Here is a 26,114-nt window from a genome sequence, read left to right as displayed (position 1 = left end):
ATGGCGGGTGTAAAGGGGCTGTATACTGGTATACTGGCCTGCAGACTGGTTATCTGGTTCCTTTTCCACACACAGCTCCCACAGTGATCAGTGCCATCAGTCCCTGTCACCTCTGGCCCAAAGGCCAGGTCGCCAACAGGCCACTCCCTGCTCCCTGACAGACTGAGGTATACTACTCAGGACATGGTGATGATGATGATGATGATGATGGCCTTGATTCTGTACAGAGTATAGAAATGTGTTTTTGATTATATGTCATATGTGTAGAAGAGAACTATTCACTGTGAGTATACTTCAGTGGAGGGAAAAATGAACATTTGTTTAACAGTCCCACATCTCTTTGTGTCACGTTCAGGGACACTTTGACATGCTGGAGGAACAAGTGAAGGTGCTAACAGGTGTAAATAAACACTGACAGCAAACACATAGCTGCTGACTGACCTGCACCGATACTGCGGTGCTGTTGCATGCATTCACGTGAAAATAAAAAAAAAATCGTCCAAAAACAAGACATTTTCTGTAAAATTTAGATAGATATATAATTATCTTCATGATGTATACTTCATATTATATTTTACAGCCACTTTCTAAAGCTATAACCGTACGCTGAGCACATTTCAAAACACTGTGAAGCTTGCAGACATGAAACGAGCACTGTGTCCTAATTCCATACGTCACACTGATCCTGAGCAGGTTTTAACAATAAAGCGTGTTCATATAAATAATAAAAATCAAATAAATGGAAGGTGGTGAAAAAGCTCCAAAGAATCTTCAAATCTTGCAAAAAAACAAACAAAAAACAAACAGACTTAATAGTAAGAAAAAGAGTTTGATGTCTCTGTTCAAGTTGCAGTTTGACTGAGTAATGAAGTCGCACATTTTGTTGCGTTATCTGTTTCCTGTAATTTCCTGTTAGTTCGAGTGTGAACATTTTTGTGTGTCAGCTGCTATAACTGAAGAGAACTAGTGAGCAGTATGGATTTGGGACACAGCGACGCTGCGTCAGGTGATCATTACAGTGAACAGTTCATTGCGACAGCACTGCAACCTCTCAATGCAAGAGGGCACTTAATTCACATTGTACTCGTCACAATGTTTAACAGCTTATTCTTTGTTGGACCTAGTGGATGATGAGAGGCCACAGTAAAATAAATTAAGATTTCAGGAATAAAGTCAAGATATTCTTTTAAAGAGAAGGTCGCACTGCTTTGAGAAAAAAGATACAGTTGCCAGTACTTGGAAAAAGTTTGTATCATCGCAAGAATAAACTTTAAAACATACATTATATTTCAAGATGGGGCTATTATTTTTCTAAATAATCGTAATATTTCATTAATTAAATTGTGATTTTAAAATACCAGTATTAATATTGATTAGAAATTATTTTAGGAAAAGTTGTAATTTTTGGAAAATGCTAGACATGTAATCTGGTCTAATTATAACATTTCTGACTCATCATTTTATTCTCATGTCATAGAATATTGTGACTTTTTCTTGTAAAATTACAACCTTATTTCACAATAGAGTTTTATGACCCTCTCTCATACAGTGGTAAGAAATTATATTATATGACTTTATTTCTTAAAGTTATTCTTGAAATCTTTTTTCCTACTAGTGGCCTTAATATTCAGTCATAGAGGACATACAGTGTCTTTGCAATGCTTTTCGGCAGCCCTCTCTCAAATCTCCTGTCAGAGCCTGTTGTATGTGAACACAGATTTAAAAACAGTCCATCACCATTGCAAAAAAATAGATAAATTTAACATTGTAATCGTTTGCTGTGATCGCCTTTATCAAACAAGTTTCAAGACTCTGCAAATGCTCTTCTGTGTGGTCAGTGTTTTACTGTTCTTTAGCTTGGCTGCAGGAAAAACCTTTGAGAGATCGCCATCAGGGCAGCCAGACAAACAAAAGGGTCCATGTTTGTTATTTCTGATACATAGAGGACTTCCTTTCAGAAGAGCTGGTGTTACTGTGGCGCCTCATCTCTCTCAGGTCTGGTGTTTGAGTGCATGTCGGCTCCTTTTTTCCCAGAATGCAGCTCTGTATCTCTTCAGTTGTTTGTCAGTCTTCCTCTTCGCCACGACGTTTTCCCCTCTGTGGTAAAAGACAAACAGGATGAGAAACATAATGATTATCGTAAGAGAAACTGCTCTTAGCACGTATATTAATCTTAATCTATGTGCATGTGTCCTTACTGTGTTTGTGTCCGGAGAGAGCAGAAGCTCAGACACTCTGTGTCCTGTGTGTCCGTGCAGATGCAGCGGCCGAGGTCCCTCCTGAGTCGCAGCGATCCAAATCCATAAGGAACCACGTGGCTGGAAGACAGAGTCGATGTTGAAAGAGTAGTTTAGGTCTTATTCCCTTGATTGCTTCTGTTTGTATGATGTGATCGTAGTGTGATGAGGGTGTAAACTGATGTTCATGAGATTGTGTGGTACATTGAAGTGGACTCTTGTTGTGTAGATAATTACTGCTTTCAGTTGTAGCAGCCGCCCTTTTGACCCAGAGGCTAGAAATGTCTCAACAACTATTGGATGGATTGTCGCAAAGTTTTTTTCACGTTCTCCTCAGGATGAACTGTAATGAATTCAGTGACCCATCTGACTTCTATCATTGTCTTCTAGCGCCATCATTAGGTCAAGATTTTAATTTGTCCTTGTGGAAGCTCTGTGGAATTTTTTTGCCATCGTTTCTTTTAATGACATCAGCAGTCAGACAATCCGCTGGTAAACGAGTGAAGACAAAAGTGAACAGTTCAATGATTACCCAAACTGTCTCTTGTAGCATCCATCACAGTTTACATACCCACTTCCTGCCTCAACTTTGACCTTTCCCAGCAGGCACCGGATGTCAATGTCATCATGTATCAGAAAGACGTTGGACTCTCATGACATTGGGCAGATGTTGCAAATGAAAATCGGGTTGATGTCAAAACCCGACATTCGCTATATGACATTGTGACGTTTAGCGGATGTTGTGTTTTTCTCATGACTAGAATGTTGGTATTTTATATCAAGATGGAATTAGCATGAGGCCTTTTGGATTTTTGTATCTGAACAACAAAACGAGTCGGAGGCCAGCTGCAGTTTTGAGAGTGGCCCTACAGGTCACTTGGAGAAGTTGGGGTATGAGAACTTAAAACAGTCTTGACCCCGGACTTCTTTGAGTCACTTTGATATTAATTCATTGTTTTAACTTCCCTCAACTTCAACTTACATTTCCAATGATTCTGGAGAGTTTCTAGAAAAATCTAACAACTGTGTCAGTTTGCGGTTCAGATCGTAAAAACTGAAGAAAAAAAGCAACTCCTGGTATATTTTCTTTGCCTCTTGATGAGTTGATGGCTGTTGAACTTTTCCAAATTGGGACCATGACAACCAAAGTGCGAACTCAAAGGGAAACAACACATAACCCAATTTTAATTATACCTGACAAATATCAGTTTTTCTGAACTACACCAGTGTATGAAGACACCCTCGATCCTCATGGAGGACTCCAGCCTATCCCAGCTGAAACTGGGTTAGAGGTTGAATACGCCCTGGACAGGTCATCTGACTTTTCACAGCTGACAGGTAACTTCTGAACTCACATTCACACCTATTGACAATATAAAGTTGACATACAGTGCTAAAAAATAGAACGTATAATGTAGTGTAGTTAAAGCGCGAGCCCGCACAGAGCTACTCGGTAGCTGTCAGCAGAAGACCTGCTGTCAAAGATCACAGTGAGAATCGTTGCACGGTAAGTAAAAAGTGACCAGTACCATATTGACCCAAACATAGAAACCTTCTGATTACACTGTACGATGACACCTCTCTGTTTCCAACATGTGTTTTTGAGAGGGAAGTCTTACCGTCATCTTGTTGGCAGAGGTTCCCTGAGAGTCCTCATCACTGACGTTTTTTCTCTCGTTTAAATGATAGAGAAAATACAACAATACCTAAAACTAGTTGGTGTATCTTATCTCTGTCACAGACGCTTTCTGCTTTCAGACTGTTGAAGCAATCACAATCATTTTCTCCCATTTTTTTCAGGCTTCAGTCTCACTGAGATCATCATCTGTAACAGCTGTAATTCTTGGCCGTTTGACAGATTTTGTCCCTGGTTTATTTTTCTGCAGTAAAGACACTCATCACAAATTTATTTTCTCTGTGGCAGCAGAACACGTTACACCAGCCTCAGAAACTCCCGCAGGTTAAACTGAACAAACCAAACACTTTCAGAGCTGACTGACTCCGAAACACTCTAGAAACTCTACTGTAAACAGACTGGAAACGTTTGTTGGCCAAGCAACATTAAGGCTGCAAACAACCCATGATGCAACACTCGGTAGGAGACCGTGTTACAGTGGCACTCTATCTGGTGTGTAATCTAGTCCTTGAATATAAGACAAGCCTCTCTTTTCAAACAGAAAAATATATTGTCTTACATTTGGTTACATTTTGTTGAGTCGTGATTCAGGTTAATGTTGTGTTAAATTTCCCAGCAATCCTTCAGATGCGCTAATGGATGATAGCGTCACAACAGGCTAAGAATAACTGAGGTGATTTATTGTCTGGTTAAGCGTTTGTTAGTGCAAGTCTGATCTGTGTTAGTCATATCTGGAATACCTTCTTGGGTTTCCCATATTTCACCGCTGCAGTACGCTCACTACCAACATGCCAGACGAGCTTCTTTAACTACTCTGTAGCTGCAGTGAATCATCGCGCCACAGATCCATCTGGTGCCAGTCTGACTGCCGTGACGGCCCGCAACTGGCTTCAGGTTATAGGGGGGGGGGGGGGGGGGGGGGTCCACGGCTGGAGTACTGGTGGAGAGGAGAGAACTGCCAGCAGATGCCAGTGGCTTAACAGCACTACATTTATGTCAGAACAAGGGTTTGCCTTAAAATAGAACTGAGGTTTCTGCTTTATTGTTTGTGAAATACATCATTTGTGTCACATATTTGAACTCAGATTTCTGGAGTGAGCAGTTGGACCGGATTAAGTTTTCTGTCTAGCTGTGACAAATCATTTATAGTGATCACAACGCTGAGACACTTTGTGCTTTTTTTTTTTTTTAATCAAATGGCAACACATCTGGATCTCATTTCCACTCTGTGGTCAGTTGTGACCCTTTCATCTCCAAGCCTCCCTCCATCGACACTCTCCCAGCTCCTGATGCTAATTGCTAAAAATTATAATTCACTTTCTTTCTCTACAGTCGCTTGACCTTTGTGACGGCTTCACTTCCACCTTTATGTCTTCACGTCTCTGTCAGGGGCTCAGTGAGCTCCTCCCTGCACTTAAAGGGATGAAGATATCTAAGTGATCTGAACTTTTGAACTGCAACTTGATGAGTTATGGCTCCATTGGACCCAAATCCTGTTGAATTCTTCTGTTCTCTATACCTTCATTCAGAGCTGTACTTACTTATGTATGACTACAGTCAAACAACAGCACTGATACTGGACAATTCTATGTTCCAGTGATCTTAACGTTTTAAAACTTCTTCTGCACACGGCAGCAATGATTCAGGTTACCACGGTTACAGTACCTGCACATCTTTGGTGAGATGTTTTGTAAACTTGTGAACACCTTAACAGGTGTTTGTGTCAACCAGATGAATGTTAGTCCAATATTCACTCTGTTTTAGCTCTGTTTTTGGTCTCCACCACAAAGACCTCCTGAGGGAAATATCTTTAGCAGCTAAATGGCTAAATGCTCCACTACAGTGTCATTTCATGCACTGTTATCAAGAAATGTCCATTTAAGCTGCTTTCATGCAGATGTTTACTACAAACTAAGAACTTGTGGGATGGTCAAACAGTGTTTTCTTACGGTAACACTGCAAGTTACACAAGTAAGTAGACAAAACACAAGAAACAACATCATCAACACAAAAAAGTGACGAAGCCGGCTGAGATGCACTTGCATGGATGTGTTATAATGCATCCATGTGCACTTGTTGTTCAATGCCTTTGACTTTAAAAGTCAAAACAAGTGCGTCCCAGCCAGGTTCATCTCTTTTTAGTCCCTTGGAGACATTTCCGTTGTATGTGAGTATTTGCAGCTCATGTGTTGTCGAACTGATGAAGGTATTTTCTGAATTTGTATGTGTTTTGTCTATTTGCATGTGTTTTCTTAAGATGCAGCGTGTTGACCTCTCAGGGACACCATAGTTTTGGGCATCTATAAAAATTAAAGTATCTATAGATAAGATACGATCGCATGGCAAATTAAAACACTGAACTGAACTATGAACAATGTTCATATGAACTATGTGATAAAACGCCACATCATACATGTAAATGAGCTAAAACACGCAATAAGGAATTAGTACTCTGGCAATTGCGGACTGTGTATGTACTATGTGCTGTATAATGTTTTCTTTTAATATTATATGTGTATTTTTGTCACACATATGTTTTCATTCTATGTGTATCTATGTATATACAGATTTCTTTGATCTGATGTTCCTGATTCTGATTCTAACATCAGGATCGGAGAAAGTGGTTCATAGTATTTAGACATATTATAACACTGTCAGAGTTTGGCTCTCACAAATGATGTTCATGCCAAAAAAAATAACATGTTTTATGTTGTCTGGCTGGATGTTATCTTGGATAAATGTGTCCACCAAAATGGCAGAAGTTATGTAAACTGTATTTGTTTGAGTTAACCAAAGGTGATTTTCATTGTTGGAGAGGCTTGCTGTTGTTCATTAGCTTGTCTTTAGTTTGGATCACAGCCTCTTTGGATTGTTATGGAGACATCCATCTGTGACTGAGAATAAAGCTCCTCACTGATTTCAATGTATGTTTACACTTGTGAGAATGAAAATCTACAACAACGTATCTGTAATTTAAAAATATGCATGAAAATCTGATTTCAACAATAACATTTACACTGAAGAACTGAGTAGTTTTTAACTGTTTCAGTTAGTTAGTTAGTTAGTCAGCTAGTTCATTTTCTGAACTGTGCCCATCACGAAAGGACGTCCCTTAAAGTACAAGTCCGGTGTTACTTTATATTTTTGTTGGTGTCAAAAAAATACCATAAAAGAAAAATAAAGAAATCCAACAATGCATTAGTCCTTCTCTGACTTCCCTCCTCTGTCTGTGGCTCTCAGCTTCAAGCCCACCGGTTCCTCCTGAAGACGTAAATCTTTAAAAACACATCACAAGTGTATATTTTATTTCAGTTTGAAAACAGCTAATCGCTGTAGTGTTAATCAAATAAACAGGAGGAAATAACACATTTTTGGGGGCTATATTTAGCGGCGGATTAATCCTCATTTGGTTCTCTAGTGAGTATTTATGGCAGCAGGACAGTGTGTGTGGGACTGAGTCTAAATAAACTACAATGTGTGTTGGTGGTGATGCAGGAACATGTCACCCAGTGCAACAGGGAGACTCACTGAAGTGATTTTAATAGTTTTTGGAAACAATGGAGCTCTTCGGCTCAGAGGAAGAGGAGATATCAGGCTGTGACACAAACACAATCCTTGTTATTAGGAGACATTCAGTGTTCTCTCGGGTCTCCATGCGGGATTCGTTGACTTGGAGAAAAAATAAGGAAATCACCCAACTCGCTGCGTCAATTATGTTAACTAGTTTACATATTTAAACTGTCCTATTTTTAGCAGGATGTGAAGCAGCACCCAGGAGCTCGCTGTCGCCCACAGAGTTCGGTGGTGCAGTTAGTCACGGTGGGCACCGCCACTGCTGTTTAGAAGCTCTTTATGATGAAGGCAGGGAGATTACATTTTACCACACTACTATGTTTAGACTAAACTAACAATCTGAGACTTAGTGAGAGGGTCCCACCACTGCAGGAGCTGTTTTTGGATCATCTCTGGAAGCTATTTTGGTTACGTCTCCTCTCCCTGAAGTTAATTAATTTCAAATGGGACATGACAGGAAAAGCCTGAAGTCCGCTACGCTCTGGAGAAATATAGTTTATGTATTGCGAAAAATATTTGCACAGGTTAGTTGAAGTTGTTAAAATCACTGATGGTTTGGGTTGGATCAGATTAATCTAGGAATAAGCAACAAAAGGCAATTTACATTTTCAATAAAACTCATTTTGAACAATATATTGTATGTACAATAGATTTTTCCTAATTTTTACCTTTTAATCCTCAAACCTTCATTTGAACAGGAGTTAAATCAATTATTACAAACCCTTCTCAATTTTCTCATTCAACTATTTAACGTGAACTGGGCTCATGAAGTTCTTGTAGACACTGAAATGGGAGCAGGCTGTGAGAAGTTAAGCGCTTGTGGGCAGATCAGGGTCGGACCACAGTGATTTCAGACTCTTTGAGGTCTTCCTGCTGGGTTCGAGTTAAAGGGTTAAAACGGGCTATTTAGAAAAAGCAAGAGGAAAGACGGCAGAAATTACCCTTCGTTAGCAAAAGGTGCGCTTTCTTATTAGCGCCACCACATCTAACTGCTTACTCATTGCTTGTGCATACGGAGCTAAAATGAAGTTAATTGCTACCAATTGTGAGAAGCGACGTGTGCCTGGTTCCTGTTTGAGGCCAGGCGAAATATGAAAAGGACTAGGACATGAAAAATAAAGTTTCTCTGGTGATGAAATGATACTGAGGTAAATGTAAAAGTCTCACTGTAAAGACATTAAAGTTGAAAACACCACGGTATAGCAATATGTTGATGTCAGTTTTGCTATTAATGTGTATCATATAACAAAGCAGTGATTAAACCTTTATGCAATTCAAGACACGTCACTCTTCTCGCCAAAATGTAAAACAATACCATTCTTTCTGGAAATTATGTTTGGAAAAGTGGAAATTAAATGTCTTGTGAGTGTTGCATTGTGGGTGGTTTGTAGCCTTAATGTTGCTGGGCTAGTGAGCTTCTTCATGTCAGTTTACATGTCAGTGAGTCTTTTAAAATTTGTCAGCCCTAAAAGATTTTAGACGGCACGATTTAACCTGCAGCAGCGCTTGAACGCTGGTGTCTAATGCATTCTGCTGCCACAGAGGAACCAGGTTCCTGTTCGTCATGAGTGACAACATTTAACATCATGATAAAGTTCAGCCCAAATATCACAATATATGATATTATCACCAGGGGGTATTCAGGGGTTAATAATAAAACTACATTATAATATAATTGTATTTCATGTTTCAGGTGTACTTTTTAAATTATGCATAATTATATTCTATGTTTCTGTGTTTCTATGTTGTGTTTTATGTTTCAGGTATAAACGATGCTCCCACTAAAAGTTTTATTTGTCACATGCCAATGTATGATGTACATTAAAAAAAGCAATGAGGGTGAGACACGGCAGCAGGGCACACTGTGCAAAACTGCAAAACTGCAAAAAATAAAGAAATAAAGAAATAAATTGCCTATAGCGTGAAATATCATGATATTCGACAAATTCAAATATTGGCCCAAGCCTAGTTCCTGTCAAGTGAAAACAAGGTTAAAGCTTCTCCATGATGTAATGAAATGATAAGGATGCAGTCCATCAAACTGATAACTGCTGATTCTGACCACACAGAGAGAGTGGGGTTTATTTTTGACCTCATGTCAGATTTCATTTTTTATGAGAGGCTTCAAAGGAGGTGTTAGGGTCTTATTCAAATGCTCTGATGTAGTTCGTCTTGAAATGTGGACTTTGCAGGGTGAGGCAGCTAAATTGGGACGTATCTTGTTTTCACATCTTCCCTCGTGTAAAGAAGTCCAGATGCAGGCAAATGACGGTATGAAGTAAAATGATCTGAAGGATAGAAGCCATGGTTTGAATTGATCCGTTATTCATCAGCACTACATGCACTGATATATGGGTTACACTAACTGTGTGTGATACATCTGTGATCGATGTTTATGCGGAACACTGAGCAACATAAGCCCATGAGTCCAGTCATTTCCACTCCAACAAATCTCTATAAGAAAGCTTTTTGTTTTCAGGACTCATGTTTTACATTGTGTTCATACTGTGTTTTAGAAGAGACGTGAACACCGTGAAGCCAACTACACCCTTTTCACTGATTTCATATCGAATCAACAGGGTAAAGTTGAATTGAATTTTCATTGAAAACAAAAATGGACTCTTTCAGTTTAAAACCAATGGCATGAGAGGGGAGAATATTTACAGTATATTGAATGAATATAATGGCACTAACAGGAAAACTGAGCTGGTGCAAAAACACAGTACTGGCACGTTTCGACTTAATCATTACCTGAGAACTGGTTATGAGTTTGATCATTGTACATTTTCCATCTGTAAATCAAACGTTCTAGAATAAATTCAGAATTGTAATATATGACATATGTCCCTATAGCAAGAGTGATGTTGCCATGTATGTTAACTATAAGGTGATATATTATCACATATATACGTCCTCTGCATATATGAATACATAAATGTATAGCATATATGAAATACCCATAGTAAACATGGTATATTTTCAAATATATATATATATATATATATATCATATATCATATATATTTATTATGAATCTTAATGGTGTAACATATATGTTAATGATATACATGTAATTTACATATGCAAGTTTATAAAAAAAAAACATACATATAAAATTCTATATGCTTATATGTTATATATTACATGTCTATCTTCCCATTCTAGGACAGTGCTCTGAGCCTTTTGGACCCTACTTCATATAATATTAATATATATTGACAGGCTTTGGGATGGATATATATCTATGTAACATACACTGTGTCTACAACATAAACATACATACATAAACAAACATACGTACTTGTAGGGACTAGACATATACGTAAAATTACATACAGTATAAAGCCTATTATAAATTGGAACAATTTTATATAAATTAAAATATGCGTTTTTATTTTATATGTGTATATAATTCATATATGGAAATTCATATCTGGAAATTCAACATTACATTTGTGTATGGGCAAGATCATGGATAATATGAACTGTGTTTTTTAATACGGATGGTTGACTCTGCTTTCAATGAGCCTATTATTTTCTGTCCTAAAAACCACTGATCTGGCAAAACAGTGAAAGTTTATCTTAGTTTTGGACTGCAGCTGCTGTGTGTGAAGTCTCTCATCCTCCCTCAGAAACCTCCCAGCTACTGCAGCAGGGAAAACGTTGTACATCCCTCTGAGGTTTCGGAAAGATAACTGATCACCTCTTCTCTTTGTTTAGTTTTATTAGCACATCCTAACACTGTGAAAATTAGCACAGCGCTCCAGAGTTACGTTACTGTGGAAACAAACCCTTTAAATGTTTAATATTCCTCTCTTGCTGACAATAAACTCACCTTGGAGTGTTGACCCAGACGATGCCAATGTGGCAGAAAAAAATGCACTCTTTGTCTTTCTGGTTCTCGCAAGAGCAGCGTTTCTCCCGCCGGTGGGCTGTGTGGGTGAGCTGCGCCAGGGGGCCGTCCTCCACTGCAGGGCTTGTAACAGAGAAGGCAGAGGCTGGAAAGCACAGGTGGAAGAGGGTGGTTAGAAACTCATCTTTATTGTATAGTATAAATTATTATCCATTTAATTACATTTCTGTTTGTATTGGCCAGAGGATTTGAGAGATGTCTAGTCTCTCTTTTTGTAAACTCTGTGGGTCATGCTCTTATAAAGAACAGGATAATCCTTAAAGTTAATCCTTGAACTTTGTTTTCATCAGCTGCTGTTTGCTTACAGACGTACCAGAAGTGGTCTCTTAGACAGGGTTCCTTTGCAAAACCCACATTTTTATTTAGGATTCTGTTCAAAAATGCTGTTCACTCTACAGCTAGGCCGTCTGGTGGAGCTGCACCAGAGGGCCCTTTACAAAGCAAACAGTAGAAAAGCTTCGTAAAACTGCTCGCAGCCTATTAACAGTGACTTGGCTCTTGGGATGGTGATGTCCATTGGATGGTGCACCACATTGTTCCAGACTGAAATATCTCAACTTCTACTTGATGGATTGGGAAAATCTTTGTATAGACATGCTAAACACGTTAGCATGTTGATGTTAGCATTTACTGAAGTGCAGCCTCACAGAGCTACTTTCTTATCAAGTAAAATGAAGACCTGTTGGTTGCACCAGATGAAAGGTGGGTGGATCAGCCAGTAGAAACCATGAATGTATGTGTCAGATTTGATGTTGTTCCATCCAATAGGAGTTGAGATACCTGATTCTGTGTTGGTTTTTTTTTGACATCACAAAAAAAACCTTCCTATTTTTTCCAAAAGTTACTTAACGCATCTAATGCTTCAGCCAAAAGTTCATCATCAGGGCAGAATAATATCATCATCATGACGTATCACTAGTTGTTACGGTAACCCTCCCTCCTAGAATTTACACTTCTGTGCAAATAAATTGAAAGGGAAATACGTCATTTTTGAAAGACTGTAGCTACATTTATTAATGATAGCAGAGTCACGAGGAGTTGGTGCTCAGGACTGTCAGACCGGAGATCAGGTTCACATCCAGAATCCCGTCTGTGGTTTAGGCAACAAAAACACTTAAGTTTAGGCACATCCAAATGTCTAAGGCGCAGGGTTTTCCGAAAGTGTCACTTCAGTCTTGAAAAGAAGAATATCCTGCACGCTGGTCCGGCTCAGCATCACAATTTATTGATCATCCTAACGTTTCGCTCTCTCTAGACCTTTGTCAGAAGTATTTTGCTACTATCTTTCTCACAAAGGTCCAGAGAGACCGAAACATTGATCTAAAAATTGTGATGCTGATGTAAAGAATGTAAAGAAACAGGTTGTGTCTGAAGTCTCACTACAAGTGATGTTGTTCTGTAAGATCAGATGTTTTGGTGGGAAACAAGCACGTTGTCTGTGGACACTTTACTGATCTGTTCAGTACTGACGTATTTGCAGGTTAGTTGTATGGAAACATCATTTCAGGAGATGGGGTTGGACCCTCAAGACTGTGTGACCCAACTTTTCCTCTTAATATCGGAAACAACTCTCAGCCGCTTCCCTCTCGGCTGCACAACAACCACAGCATGAGCAGCACTGTTACACTGTAATTCCCTACACCTCAACACACACTCACACACTTACGTGCACACATGTACATACTTAAAAAGTGCACACACACACACACACATACATACATACATACAGGGGGCCCATAAAGCCCACGGAGCCCACAGACAGCCTTTGATCCTGCGCTCAGTGCACACAGGGTAACGTTTCGGCGTCTGAAGAAGGATTTACACTATTTACACATCGGGACAAAATAACATCTTCTCACTATAAAAAGTTCAAGTTCAAGTCTGTTCTTTTATTCATGTAAAGTCTTCAAAGAAGCTTTTATTTGTCCAAGACGCTCATGTCCCAGCTCCACAAAAGTCCCAGGACACCACAGTGACTGTGGACACTTTACGTTTTTTGTATTTTGTTTACAGCAATTTATCACGTGTAACGGCTTCAAACATAACTTCAAACACAACCAACAGTTGAGGCCGCAGGTCAGAAGTCTCAGCACAGAAACAAAGAGTAAAATATGCCCTCAAAGTGCTCAGAAACAGAAATCTGAATCCCAAACAAGAAATAAGAAGCTTGGCAAATAATCGTAACCAGTTCATGGAGTTTGCTCAGTTGTCATCAAGTGCGTAAGTCAAGGATCTCAGTCACACATGGACAATAAAAGTCGAAAGACAGAAGTTTTTATTCATCCTCGTCCAAAGTGAAAGAGACATAGTGCTGATGTGCATGATTCATGTGACATAAACGCCACTGGTCACTTCCAGGAGTTTGTCTTTATTGTTAAACAACTCAATTGCTGTTTTATACTTGATGTGGAGGTTTTTTACCGGGAGCCTCTCCACCTCTCTAAAACAAACTGACCTGATGAAAAACAAGTGTTTAACCAATTCTGTCAACTTTTGGGGATTGAAACTTGAAAGCCTTGTCGGTACGGAGAGAGAGAGAGAGAGTTAGCATTAACACGACCACTAACACTGTGTCAGCCAGTTACAAGCGAACAAACAACATGAACAAATAAAAGATGCTAACTGCGCTAACCGCTCTGATCCGTCTGCTAGTCTCTGGTTCTGGTCTCAGACTCCTCTTCTGAGTCTGGGTCTGACTGAGGCTCAAACATGTGGCTGAGTCTCTCTGATGTTTCCTCCTCTCACCATCTTGATGCTCTCTGCTCTTTCACCTGTCCACCTGATGGTGAGCATTTTCACTTTAAAAAAGTCCGGAGAGGAACTTTAAAAACACTGTATGAAGCAGCTTCAAGTTAAAAATCAGCTGTTTATCTTCAACCAACTCCAAATATTCACATAACAGCAGCGGGTGGAAACATGCATTCATTTTCTTTTCTTTTTTTCAATTTCCTGGAAATGTACTTAAAATCTTCACTGTTCGGATGGAAAGCGAGGACTATAGTTCACACGGCCCGTGCTGCTCCTGCAGGTCTGAGAAATTTTTCAGTTTATAGGTCGGGTCTCAGTGTTCACCTGCACCTCTTTGTTCAAAAGCCAGGTAGATGCGTCAGTCAGTATAGCTGCTCTCTGCCAGACACAAATCACTGGTGCATCATAAAGAAGCAGATATGGAGAGAGAATAATGGAGCAACTGTTCTGCCCGGGCATGTGTTCAGTGACTTCAAACACACAAGAGAAACATGCTAAATGAGGCCAGGTGATCTTCTCCTCTTTGATCCTGGTTCTCCTTGTCAGAAACTTGACATCAAACTTAGTTACAAGTGTGAATTAACAACTCTTCAAGTTTGTAGGTTCCTTGATTGTAATGGGGTTGAGAACCACCCAACGCCAAGTGTTGTATTATTACTGACATGATGTCATGGTGGTTCAACACAAGTACATGCTAAGATACCAAATTCCTGGAAACTCCCACCTACCACAAGAGGCTGATAACACTGATAATTACCAGTTTCAGGCTCGACCCCGACTTCCTGACCTCACTGCAGGGTCAACGACACTGAAGTCTTCACTTTAATCTTTTCACTGTTGGGACTTAATGAACTTAGACCTGAGGAGGAGGATGAATGGGGCGTTTGTTCAAGCAGGAATGTCTGAAAAAGCACAAGATGATTGTTGATTTCAAAGATAAGAAAATTACAACCTATAGAACATCAGCGCTTTTTTGTACATCTGTACTCACAGCTTGGACATAGTGTATTACCAGCCTGTTCCAGATCAATTTAAAGTGAAACTATTTATTTTGCAGATTGGAAAATGAACCCTGAGGTTTCAGAGGAGAACGTCACGCTGCCTCCTTATCTGAAGCTTGCCTTGCAGCACAAATACACAGAAAATAAAGACAGCCTTACAAATGGTTTGCATGGTCATGTTTGGCACTGCCAAGCCAAACTCGGTTGAGCTGGGCTGATGCGGAAGAGAATGCTACAGGTTTTAATCCATTTGGCATGGGGATGTCGCGCTTCTCATCCACAGGCATCACTTATCCTCCAAGAAACACAGAGGCACAAAACAGACCTTCAGTATCCTGATAAGAGCCACCTGGTAGAGCGCAGAGCTGGCTCTGGTTTATACATACAAGGTTAGATAAGCAGGATGGAGGTTCAGCTGCCTGAGCAGAGAAAATGATCAGGTGACTAAAGTCAAATTTTAATATGGTCCTTCATATCCTAACATATCCACAGCCACTAATGATAGACAAGAAAACTTCCAAATCATTTTTTTCTCCATTCCAGAGAAACATAGATTGACCTTACCAGATGAAAAGGTTGTATCTTTACATTTTCCTGACAGGCGACAAAGATGGTCGTACAAAGAATTTACCGCCCTTTCTCAGAAGCGACAGGAGAGTGATGCTGTTACACTGACACATGACCTGTTGAGGTGCAGGCTGAGATGAACAGTTCAGTGTAGAAAGCATCTGACTCCGACACCGGTGGCCGTGGTTCACATCCCATCTTCTAACAGTCGACATTGGTCTCTTTTAACCACGGCCGTCATCTTTCGGCGACCTTAATCAAGCAGTTTCAGATCCCAAACCTTAACCAGAGGACTGGCACATCAGAACATTCAGAAAATGACACTTCAGTCTCCACTGGTCACCTGGCACCTGCTAAGAGAAATAGTCTGACCCATAACCCACGACAAAAAGTAAAAAAGAGGTATTTTTTTTCTCCACAGATTACACAGTGTTAATTATGGAGCTTTAGAGGAGTTGATAGGTGGGCTTTGTTTTATCTTTGTACAAAGTCAGGCTTGTGAGGAGAAACCATACTACAAAGTGTAAAACTTCAAACAGAGAACAAAACTGTGACCAACTCAAACTGACATACATGCATTACCACCTCTCCTGCCATAACACACATTAAACACTGCATCCAGCTGTGCGGTGGCTGAACTTTCTTCTCCTAAAAAAAAAAAAGCACCTGAGGGAGTCTCAGACTGTGATTCTCCGGTCTGATGAAACCAAGATTCAACTGTTTGACCTCAGTGCCATGTCTGGATGAGACTGGTCAGGGTTGAGGGAAAGCTGCGCAAAGTACAGAGATATCCTTAACGAAAATCTGGTGCAGAGTGCTCAGGACCGCAGACTGGCCCGAGGGTTCGGACAGCCAAGACAACGCAAGGGTGGCTTAGGAAACAACTGTGAATGTCCTTGCGTGGCCCCAGTCAGAGCCATGACCTGACCATAATCGAACATCTGGAGACACGTGACAATGTCTGTCCACCGACGGTCTCCATCCAACCTGACAGAGCTCGAGAGGAACGGCGGAGAACAACGGCAGAACATCCCCAAATCCAGATGTGCAAAACTTGTCACATCATACCCAAGAAGACTGGAGGCTGTAATTGCTGCCAAAAGGTGCTTCAACTAAATACTGAGTAAAATTCAGTTTTCAGTTTAGTTTTTAAGTCTGCAACATAAAGTGTGAAAAAGCTGAATGCACTGAGTCACTCCTGGTTCCCCCACCATTCAACTCTTCATCAGTCATCGAGTTTGTCAGCTGAGAAAACTGAACTTTAATCATCACCTGTGGTTTTGTTCTCAGCAACATCAACGTATTTGGGAGACTATTCACCATTATTTAATATTTTTTTAAACTTTGGCAAGTCACTGAAATTTATATATTTTAACGAGTGAAAAAAAAGTGTGTGAAAAAAAACCTCTACAGTCAGAACAGAATGTGAGTGTACAGTAACCCATGAACCTATGAACCCATGAAGCAGCTGCTTAATCACTTCCACCTCACTTGAGTCATCACACATGCAGCAGTGGTTAACTGAACAAATGATTTCATTAATGAAAAACATAAAGTCAAGCGGCAGCCTGACTTTAGAGACTACACCCAGACACCGATCATTAAGACTAAACAGGATCGCCTTGCAAACGCTTTTGGTGATACAAGGGCAGGAAAGAAAATATGCAAATAAGCGAATGAGAGGGTTTTTTGAATGTAAAAAAAAAATTGCACCTGGTTATAAAACAAGGGTTTCCAAAGACTTGCAAGTTAACTGGTGAAATTGCTCATAGATGGGAATGTGAGTGTGACTGTCTGTCTCTACATGTCAGTCAAGTGACTGACTACTCTGTGACCTGTTGAGGCTATGTACTGTCTGCGCTTGACTGACATGTCCTTAGATCTTCCACCAGTGAAAGGTGTAATTTGTTCCACACTATCATTCTTATTAGTAGGAGTCCAGTGACCTCATATTTACTGAAAACACATGGCCTTTCATCTTGGAGGGGCTGTCGAGGGGCCATGTGTCAAATCTAGGTTTTAGTGCTATATTATTTTAGTTTATATTGTGCTTACATGTTGCACTAATCTTGCAGAATGTTGTATTTAATCCTAGGGAACAGGTAGTAGGGGTCAGGTAATATTATTCCAACGCAGTAGTAGCTTGGTTACAAAGCAGAAAGCTTCTTCACAGGTTATATTTTCAAATGTGTAGCTCATTGTGTAAAACAAGGTACGAACATGTACAGACACAGTTGGGGGTTGAGTTCTGCGCAGCTCAAACAGCCCTCATTAAACTCACATTGAGGTCAGAGCATGCTGGTCCTGGATAACTGCGCCATCTACATGACTGATACCACATGCCCATTGTCTGCCACCGACAGACCACAATGTGTGCTATAACAATGTGAACAACAACCCTGGTAAACATTTGAATCCATCACTCAGAGCCGGCGGTTCCCACGTCGCTGTGGCCAAAGCTTCGACAGCGCTAGCGGCTCAGAGAGCAGCTCCCAGCAGATGTGACAGCGTTAAAACAGAGAACAAAGATGTTAAAGCAAACACCACAGACCCTTGACTACATGTTCACGGTCTGTTAATGATGTCAAAAGGAGAGAAACCGCATATAACAACATTGCTCCCCTGGTCGTAAGAAATCACATTGTGCTTAACTAAATTATGAAGTTATTTAATGTTCTGGGAGCCAACGGCAGGAAATACAAATCTTGGGAGGAATATTATGGAAACTCAAGCCAGACTGGAATCATTTTGTAACATCCTCACTCAAAAGTAGAGATGTCGCCATTTTAGACAGTGAAACAGCTGCAATGATAGAATCATTTTCCATTTTAAGTATAGGTCAAAACACTAACTTGGTTATGTGCGAGCCTCCTTTGGTATGTGACATCAGACTGTAAGCTGAAAGTTGGCAGTTTATTGTTTCCTTGCTAAAGGCAATGCATCAAACTTTATATACTTTTTCCTAGACATTAGATTCCCATCTCTGCTTTTGGCACCCTGTCAGTCCTCCAAGCAGCCCTGAGTGCAATGCATGCTTCCTTTTCTCATAATGTCATTTAGTGTTTTCTGGTCTTTAGGGTCAGGTATATACAAGCCATAAGGCTCCATACTCTGTATACATGTGCAAGTACTCATGCAAATGTCTGTGGTAGTTTGCATCTGTGGCTCCAGACAAAAAAAAAAAAAATTGTGGGAAAACCCAAGAGGCAAAACCCCTGTTCAGGCTCCTACATTGTTTGGAGACTGCCCAGCCAAAGTTTAATTTCTTGCCCTGTTATGAGAGAGAGTCTGCCTGGCTCCACGGGGTTTGACAATATTTGACAATATACAGGCGGATCAGCTGACTAATCCATGAGCTGGCTGTTTGAATTGGCAGAAGTCACTGCAGGTACAAGCCCCCCAACAACAAAAGATTCGGTACAACGTAACTGCTTTCTTCACATTTCTCAGCATCCATACGCACCTATGGAGAGGTACTGAAGGTATGCATCGGTATCATGTAAAGTAGTTAAAGAACAGTCTGATCATGTCATGTCCATTGTGTTGTTCTTGCCTTGGTTCTATTTTCTTGGGAGGCAATAAAGGTGCTGAGGCAAGCATGAAGGCCAATGTAAACTCTCTGCCTAATTTGGAGTTTTTGAAGCCCAAATGTCTCCAGTTGGAATCCCCAGACAGGCTGGAAAAATCTTTTTGGACTGATGGGAGTGAAACAGGCCCTCCTCTTCATCAACAATCCCAGATGAGCCACTGACGACAGTTACCCACCACCTTCCCTGATCTCCAGAGAACATTAAGAAGCAGTTTTAGGGTTAGCAGGTTAGGATAGGTGTTAAGGTGAGGCATCTATTGCATAAGGGGTCAGGACCCAGCCAAGGGGTTGCATGTGTTTTTTTTTTAAGGCATCGTGAGATGAATACCAGATAAGAGAGAGGACGGAACATATTTCTGCTATATAAATGTTTTTTTTTTTTTTGAGTCAAGTCAAATTATTTTTATTTGCATAACCCGATAAATGTCTGAATGGGTTTCTCAGGCCCATAACAGCAACTGTTTCCCACCCGGCTCAGGATAAGGATTGAAGAATTCCCGTGCACAAAGTAATGCTTTAAATCTGTCCATACTAAAAAAAATTTAGCCATTTAACTCAAGCTTTTTATTTAATTTAGATTAGACTATCCATGTCCTGACAATTTTCACTGTTTTTTTTGCAATGAATCAGGCTACACAATGGTATATTCACAGCTAAAGCTGCGATCGTAAAGCAACATCCCAAATTTACAAAAAGAAAAAAAAAGATTGTCACAACGACAATAGACAAAAGTAATGAGTGTGATATCCATGTGATATTGATTTTTGTTCCTGTCACAAGTGAGTCAGGTCATAGCTCGAGTTCCAGTCAACTCAAGAAATACAAGGCCCAAGAATCCATCATTATTCATTATTTGCATATCTGCTGGTGTGCAGCGCCAAACGCTTTTCCATCCTGCTTGCACAATGTGATTGGCTGCTGTCAGGTTCATTCAGTATATTTTACAATCCGATGAAGAGAATAATGGAGTGTGTCTTTGCTTTTTGAACAAACAGCAAACTGCAAAGTGCAGCAGCAAATATGCTCTTTGGAGTCAAGGGTCACAAAAATTACAAAGGACTCTGAGTCCTTAAAGGCCTTTTATAATACTCGAGAGTCAGAGTTCGTTTGGGGTTTTTTCCTTGTTGTTTACATTTCATAAGCTTTGGCCTTAGGGATGATATTAAGTCATTCCAAGTCAAAAACCAAAAGTCCAAATGGAATCATTACTTTTCAGTGTGAAAGTAAAAACTGAGTTGTAAGTCTTTTTCGACTGTGTCATGTCAAGTCTTAAGTCATTTGACTCGAGTCCACACCTGTGTCCCTGACTAACCTGTAACACTGCATGCTCATAATATGCAAATTCAAGACTTTGGAAGTGATGCTGGGCTATCTCAAATTTGAGCAGACAAAAACAATGTGTAACTCATTCCTTACACTTCTGCTCCAGTGTTTAGTTTTGGATGAGTGATAAAGACAGACACCACCCTCTAAACCCTTCAAATGCTCCAAACACTGACACTGCTGTTATGGCCATTTTTGTATTTTAATACAGTTGAATATCCCATAAAGCTGTTCTCATGTTTTTACAAGCTTTTCTGTTTCTGTGGTCAGACAATGGAACAAGTGTGAAACAGTGATAAATGTGGCCCATTAAGACTACCTGTTAACTTCCAAGCCATTTCTAAGCTGCTGCTAAAATCTTGATTTCATAACCGCGACATCCTCTGACAAAAATCACCAAACACATAAGTTAAAGACACAGACTCTGCGATGATTTTGACAATATTTACTTGTAAAATGATCACTGAGAGAGAAAGTTAGAAGCTCATTCACGTCAGCAGCCATGTGGTCATCGTAGAGAGGTGTGTCTGCTACCTTATGCTAGCAGGTAGCAGGGCGATTTCCTTTGACAAAAAGTAGCAAAGGTTTGTCCAAAAAGTCGATTGGTACTTTTTGAAAAATAGTCGCTAAATGGGTTTGAAAGGTCAGTAAGTCTAGCAACAAAATGAAGCTAAGTTCTCAATACTGCTTGTTAACGCCAAATAAATTATGAAGAGCATATACAAATGGTGAAACTCCAACCGTTAGCTGGCCGACCAGTGGTGTAACCTTATTACTCAGTCACGCGGTATTCAGCTGAATAACGGTGTAACTTGATCATTCAGTCAGTCAGCGACATTCGTGTTTATAGGGCTGGCCCCGCTGTTTTGGTCAAGCCAAAAAGTGATGGCACATGGATTGTGTTTTGGGCCACATTTCCACTTTAACCAGCTCAGTCAGCCATTCCTGTAGTTATATGGGCTATTAGGTTTTATTTAGTCTCTAGGTGGTTATAGACATATTCTGGTGTTGTCTTGTGATTTCTGCAGCAAACCTTAATAGGCTTCAGATGTCTGGCTGTGACACACGACAAACACAAACAGGCAGCACAGATTAAGACCAACGGAGTGGTGCAGATAGCAGAGAAAGAAAAATAAAGGGACAGAGTAGATAGAGAGAAGTGGAAAGGAATGGAAATGTATGGACAGTGGAAAAAGTCACAGCCTGGAAAGAAGAGCAAGAGGAGAGACAAGATGTTGACAGTGGGGTGCTGATCCTCTGAGGTCCTTACACTAGCGAAGACTCTACCCTAAAAAATATTTAACTTTTGGGGGTGGCATCTGCCCAGGAATTCAGCATACTCAAGTGTTGCACAAAAACTTAAACCTCAGTGATGTGTAGTTCCCTGTGTCAGTAATGAGCATGCATAGAGTTGAACACGAGGAAATGAGTGGATTCAGGGCTGGTCGGGACTCTGTTAACCACAAGCCCTATTTCATAATGTCAAGGTCATCTTAAGTAGCAACACACCTCTCCTCAGGCGACATACCAGTCTGGCTCAAGATTTTATTCCCATATCTTCTGAACTCTTAAAAACTACACAGTACTTTTTTTTAAGGAAAACCTCTTCTTTAGCAAGAAACAGTAGTTTTGTAGAGATTTTCAACCATGTGTCACTTTGAGCTTTCACGACTCATTACGTGATCAAATTTCATTGACTGGCTCTGCATTTCTGAGTTAAGCAACTTAAAACCTGAACATGGTTGTTTCTCTTGTGGTTGTTCCTTGAACATCCCTCCAAGACATATATTAAGAGACATTGCTCAACAAGACTAATGGGAATATCTAAGCCTGCCACAAATTACCGTCAGTCAGGCAAAGGACTCCGTCCCTGTGGTTTTTCAATTCAGCGTCACTTACTAAAGCTGCAGATGTACATGAGCCCAGCCACACTTTGGTTAATTTACATAACATGGCACTGTAAGATCTGATTCTGAGCTGTTTTCTCTATTGCCTGGCACACATGGATGGTGATAGTGAAGGTTAGACCACTGCAGAGTAGTGAAGATTATTTTTGCATTGACTCCTGCTCCTTGTTCCATCGACATTGTGTCCTTCCCAAGGCTTTGCTAACCAGGCAAAGTGGGCAGCTCTGGGGGGAGTGTTGTCGTCTTCCACTTCAGTTGTGGAAGTTTGAAAGATGTGGGGTCATACCATGTAGAGAGTGTCAAGTGAAAGATGATATGGAATTGCATTGCGGGAAGTGGAGGATCCAGGATTTTTGGAGCAAAGAACTAACTATAAATCAGGATATCTTATAAGTTTCTTCTGCTTCAGTGTTTTTTAATCTCCCCCAAACCCCCCAGCTTTATGGAGGTGTGAAACTAAACCACTGGGCAGCTGCTTTAAGCAAGAGAAAATCCCATTATGTCCCAGTGAAGTGTTAGTACTCAAAAAGGTAAAATTCTGCTCTACCTTGTGCTAAGAACGCACCTTGAAGGTTCACGATCACATTATTATGAGTTCTTCAAGAAACCATCTGCAGATTGACTTTGGTTCCAACCTGAAAGACGCCTAAACCAGGGAGTGGCAACTAAAATCATCTAAAGCTTAGATTACACCAGTTTTCATTACAACCATGGTGTTACATAACTCGTCCAGCACTCTTAAAGGATCTATTGTTAATGAAAAGGGTTTTAAACACGTCTTTAGCACATACAGCTGCAAAAAACAAACTGTACCACATTATCCAGGTCACAGACCTTTGGATCTGATGGCCAGGAGCTACATCAAGTTACTATGTGTTCATTGTTGGCCATTTGCCCCAGTACCATCTGTCCACATTCGATTAACGTGCTGTCTTACACAACTTGTGAATCGCGTAAGATGATTTCAGCTCAGTTGACTCAGAAGTGAAGAGCTGTATCACACAGTAGTGACACTCACTCTGGCCTGTTGCCAGAGCTGACGGGGGAGAGAAACCTTCAAAAAGGTTCCATGTAATCCAACAATGCCTTTGTTATCCCACAGGTTCACACAGGTGTAGCAAGGAATCTCAAAACCCCTGGCAGTGAGATCCAACAAACACATTCCAGATTTTCCATATGCAATAAAACCTAAAAATCCCTGTGTTGTACAGAACTGCATTCCTGAATGTATAAGTGAGCTCTCCATAGAGCACACGCAGTTACATTTGCTGAAAAGCAATTATTTGCTGGTCGAGTATGTTTTTCTTTTTTATATTTAAGAGTTACAATTGTTCATAAGAAATGAATCAATACTTTGGAGTAACTTTGTGTTTAGTGTGCGGCGTTTAAAACCAACAAAAGGCAGTAAAGCGATTATCAAATGAGTCAAAAATGTGACTGGAATGTCAACAGTTAGTTCATTTAACTAATTAAAATGTGATAACACCGACACACACACACACACACACACACACACACACACACACACACACACACACAGACTCCCAGCCTGGGCCAATCCCTGGAGATACGTGGACACACCCATCTCATTGTCATGGTGGAAACAAGGAATAGGAAAATGATTACACAAGTGCTACAAACAAAAAGAAAAAACTGTTTCTGATTTTTAAAACCAACATATTAGAAGTTAAAGGGAAGGCTTTACACTTCTGTTTACGCAGCATTTTTGTTACTTACCCATATTATTTATTGATTTAACTCTTATATTTTTGACTTGTAGTATTCAGGCTACACATTCATGAACCCTGACTGTAGTCCATAAACTTGCAATGTAAACTTATGCTGGAAAAATAACACTGACATGAGGGGCAAGTCTCCAAAGTGTCGACTGTAAATTAAACCATTCTTCAATACACAATGTATGTGGAAAAAGCTGCATCAAAATTCATCAATTAATTATTTATTATTTACAATGCCATATAAGATTTTTTTTTTACCAACAGAAGTTAAATAACAACATATACATGCTTAGAGATACACTTAATGTCATTTATTAAGAATACCAAATTGGTGATATTCTATAATTAAAAACTCTAGATGGTGTAAAACAGAGTCTGCAGAAATTTATATCCAAGCTCTATTTTGCCAGAAAGCATCACCTCATCCATCAAGGAGCAAACTCTTTATATCTCTATTTCTTATTTGAAGATTAACTGGAGCTACAGAGACATATATTGAAGTTGGATTTACCTTGGTACTGGTGGAACAACATCAGAGTCGTGGCAAGGAGCCAAAAGTAAGTGAAGTCCATCCTGCTCGCCTCGTCAGTGTCCAGGTGAGAAATCTGCCGAAAGCACCTCAGCGTTCGCGTAAAATTCCTGACAGCAGCTCCCTTCTTCCAGTCGTAAAAAAAACAGCAGGGAAAAAAAACAAAGATATTTACAACACCTTTCAGTCACAAAGCAGGATAAAAAGGGTCCTGCTGAATCAAACACCTGAGCCTTTAAATGTTCCCATTTAACAGTAAAAAGAAGAAATATATTAAATTTGATCCAGTCAGGTCAACGCTGAAATCTGCAACTGTTGCCACCCAGGTGCAGCGCTGGATAACCCCTGGTTCAGAATGTGGAGCTGTATCCTGAGGGGCTCGAGGCTGCTGTGGTCTCCAGACTGAGGGAGGACCAATGTGATGGATTGGGTACACAGTTGTATTGAGCTGTATCACAACAGATGGAGAGGAGTGAACGGCAGGAGAGAAAGACGAGGAGGAGGAGGAGGACGTGGAGGAGGAGGAGGAGGACACACGGGGGAGGCTGGATCTGTAGTGAGACACCTCCGCAGCCTGAACTTCATTAATCACAGCCTCCTCTGCACATGGTTGACCTGTGTCATGCTCTCGTACTTGTTCTGTCGCACTGTGGTCTCTCCCATTTCATCTCAGTCAGTCAGTCTCCCTCTCTTTCCCCGTTCCCCTTTTAATCACTCTTCGCTCTCTCTTCCTCCCGGGGATCTCCTCGCAGAGTCCACCAGATGTGGAACAACCCAGTCCGCTTTGTGTGCACACATCTTTATCCATGTGTGTCTGTGAGGCAACAAATGTGTCATCCTGCCACTGTAGAAAATATTGCCACTGCGCGAATGAGTCACAGACCAACTTCAATAACCACAGGAAAAAAAGATGGCGTGATCTAGGATAGATTTGTTTCCAAATTTATGCTGCTGTAACATATTACATTATTTAATATTTGTACCATGTATATGACTTATCTTGAGAAAAAACAATGCTCTGGTTTCTTGAAGTTAAATGACACTATTTGAATGAGCTGATTGATCGAGGAAAGACTCTGGAGAATAAAATCAAAAAGAGGTCTCAACAATGCACTGACCCTGCTGCTGCACCAAAAATTTTAACTTTAAGAAAAATTTTTACATAATCTAGCTGGTAAAATGCCATTAAATTGACATGGGGGATTCATTCTTTCAAAAGGATAAAAACAAATTTGAGATTTGACACCATAACCTTTGATCCAGCACCAAACTCTGGATGAAATTATAATTTTTAGTAGGACTAGTGGAAACATTAGCTAAATTTTGTGTCATTTTGTTAACTCTAATTTTTCA

At 40.2% G+C, this 26,114-nt stretch overlaps 1 protein-coding gene across 1 annotated transcript; it reads right to left on the bottom strand.

Moving 5' to 3' along the window:
• Positions 1-1,408: 1,408 nt before the first annotated feature.
• On the bottom strand, positions 1,409-25,199 carry si:ch211-202p1.5 (uncharacterized protein LOC103909337 homolog). The gene is made up of 4 exons (XM_056405167.1): positions 24,744-25,199; positions 11,281-11,443; positions 2,199-2,318; positions 1,409-2,097 (listed from the first exon to the last, which is right to left on the bottom strand). The coding sequence occupies exons 1-4, from the start codon at positions 24,802-24,804 to the stop codon at positions 1,992-1,994; spliced, it is 450 nt and encodes a 149-aa protein (XP_056261142.1). The 5' UTR covers positions 24,805-25,199; the 3' UTR covers positions 1,409-1,991.
• Between the last annotated feature and the right edge of the window lie 915 nt (positions 25,200-26,114).

The sequence above is a fragment of the Seriola aureovittata genome, chromosome 19, assembly GCF_021018895.1.
Source record: "Seriola aureovittata isolate HTS-2021-v1 ecotype China chromosome 19, ASM2101889v1, whole genome shotgun sequence".
Lineage (NCBI taxonomy): Eukaryota > Metazoa > Chordata > Actinopteri > Carangiformes > Carangidae > Seriola > Seriola aureovittata.
This window is presented reverse-complemented; position numbering and strand designations above follow the sequence as displayed.

What these genes read in the sequence shown, in the direction of transcription:
- si:ch211-202p1.5 (XM_056405167.1), bottom strand. Translation starts at nt 24,804, where the DNA reads ATGGACTTCACTTACTTTTGGCTCCTTGCCACGACTCTGATGTTGTTC. An exon ending in GTTGTTCCACCAGTACCAAG is followed by an intron (nt 11,444 to 24,743) that starts GTAAATCCAACT and finishes TGTGCTTTCCAG; the next exon opens with CCTCTGCCTTCTCTGTTACA. An exon ending in GTCTGGGTCAACACTCCAAG is followed by an intron (nt 2,319 to 11,280) that starts GTGAGTTTATTG and finishes TCTGTCTTCCAG; the next exon opens with CCACGTGGTTCCTTATGGAT.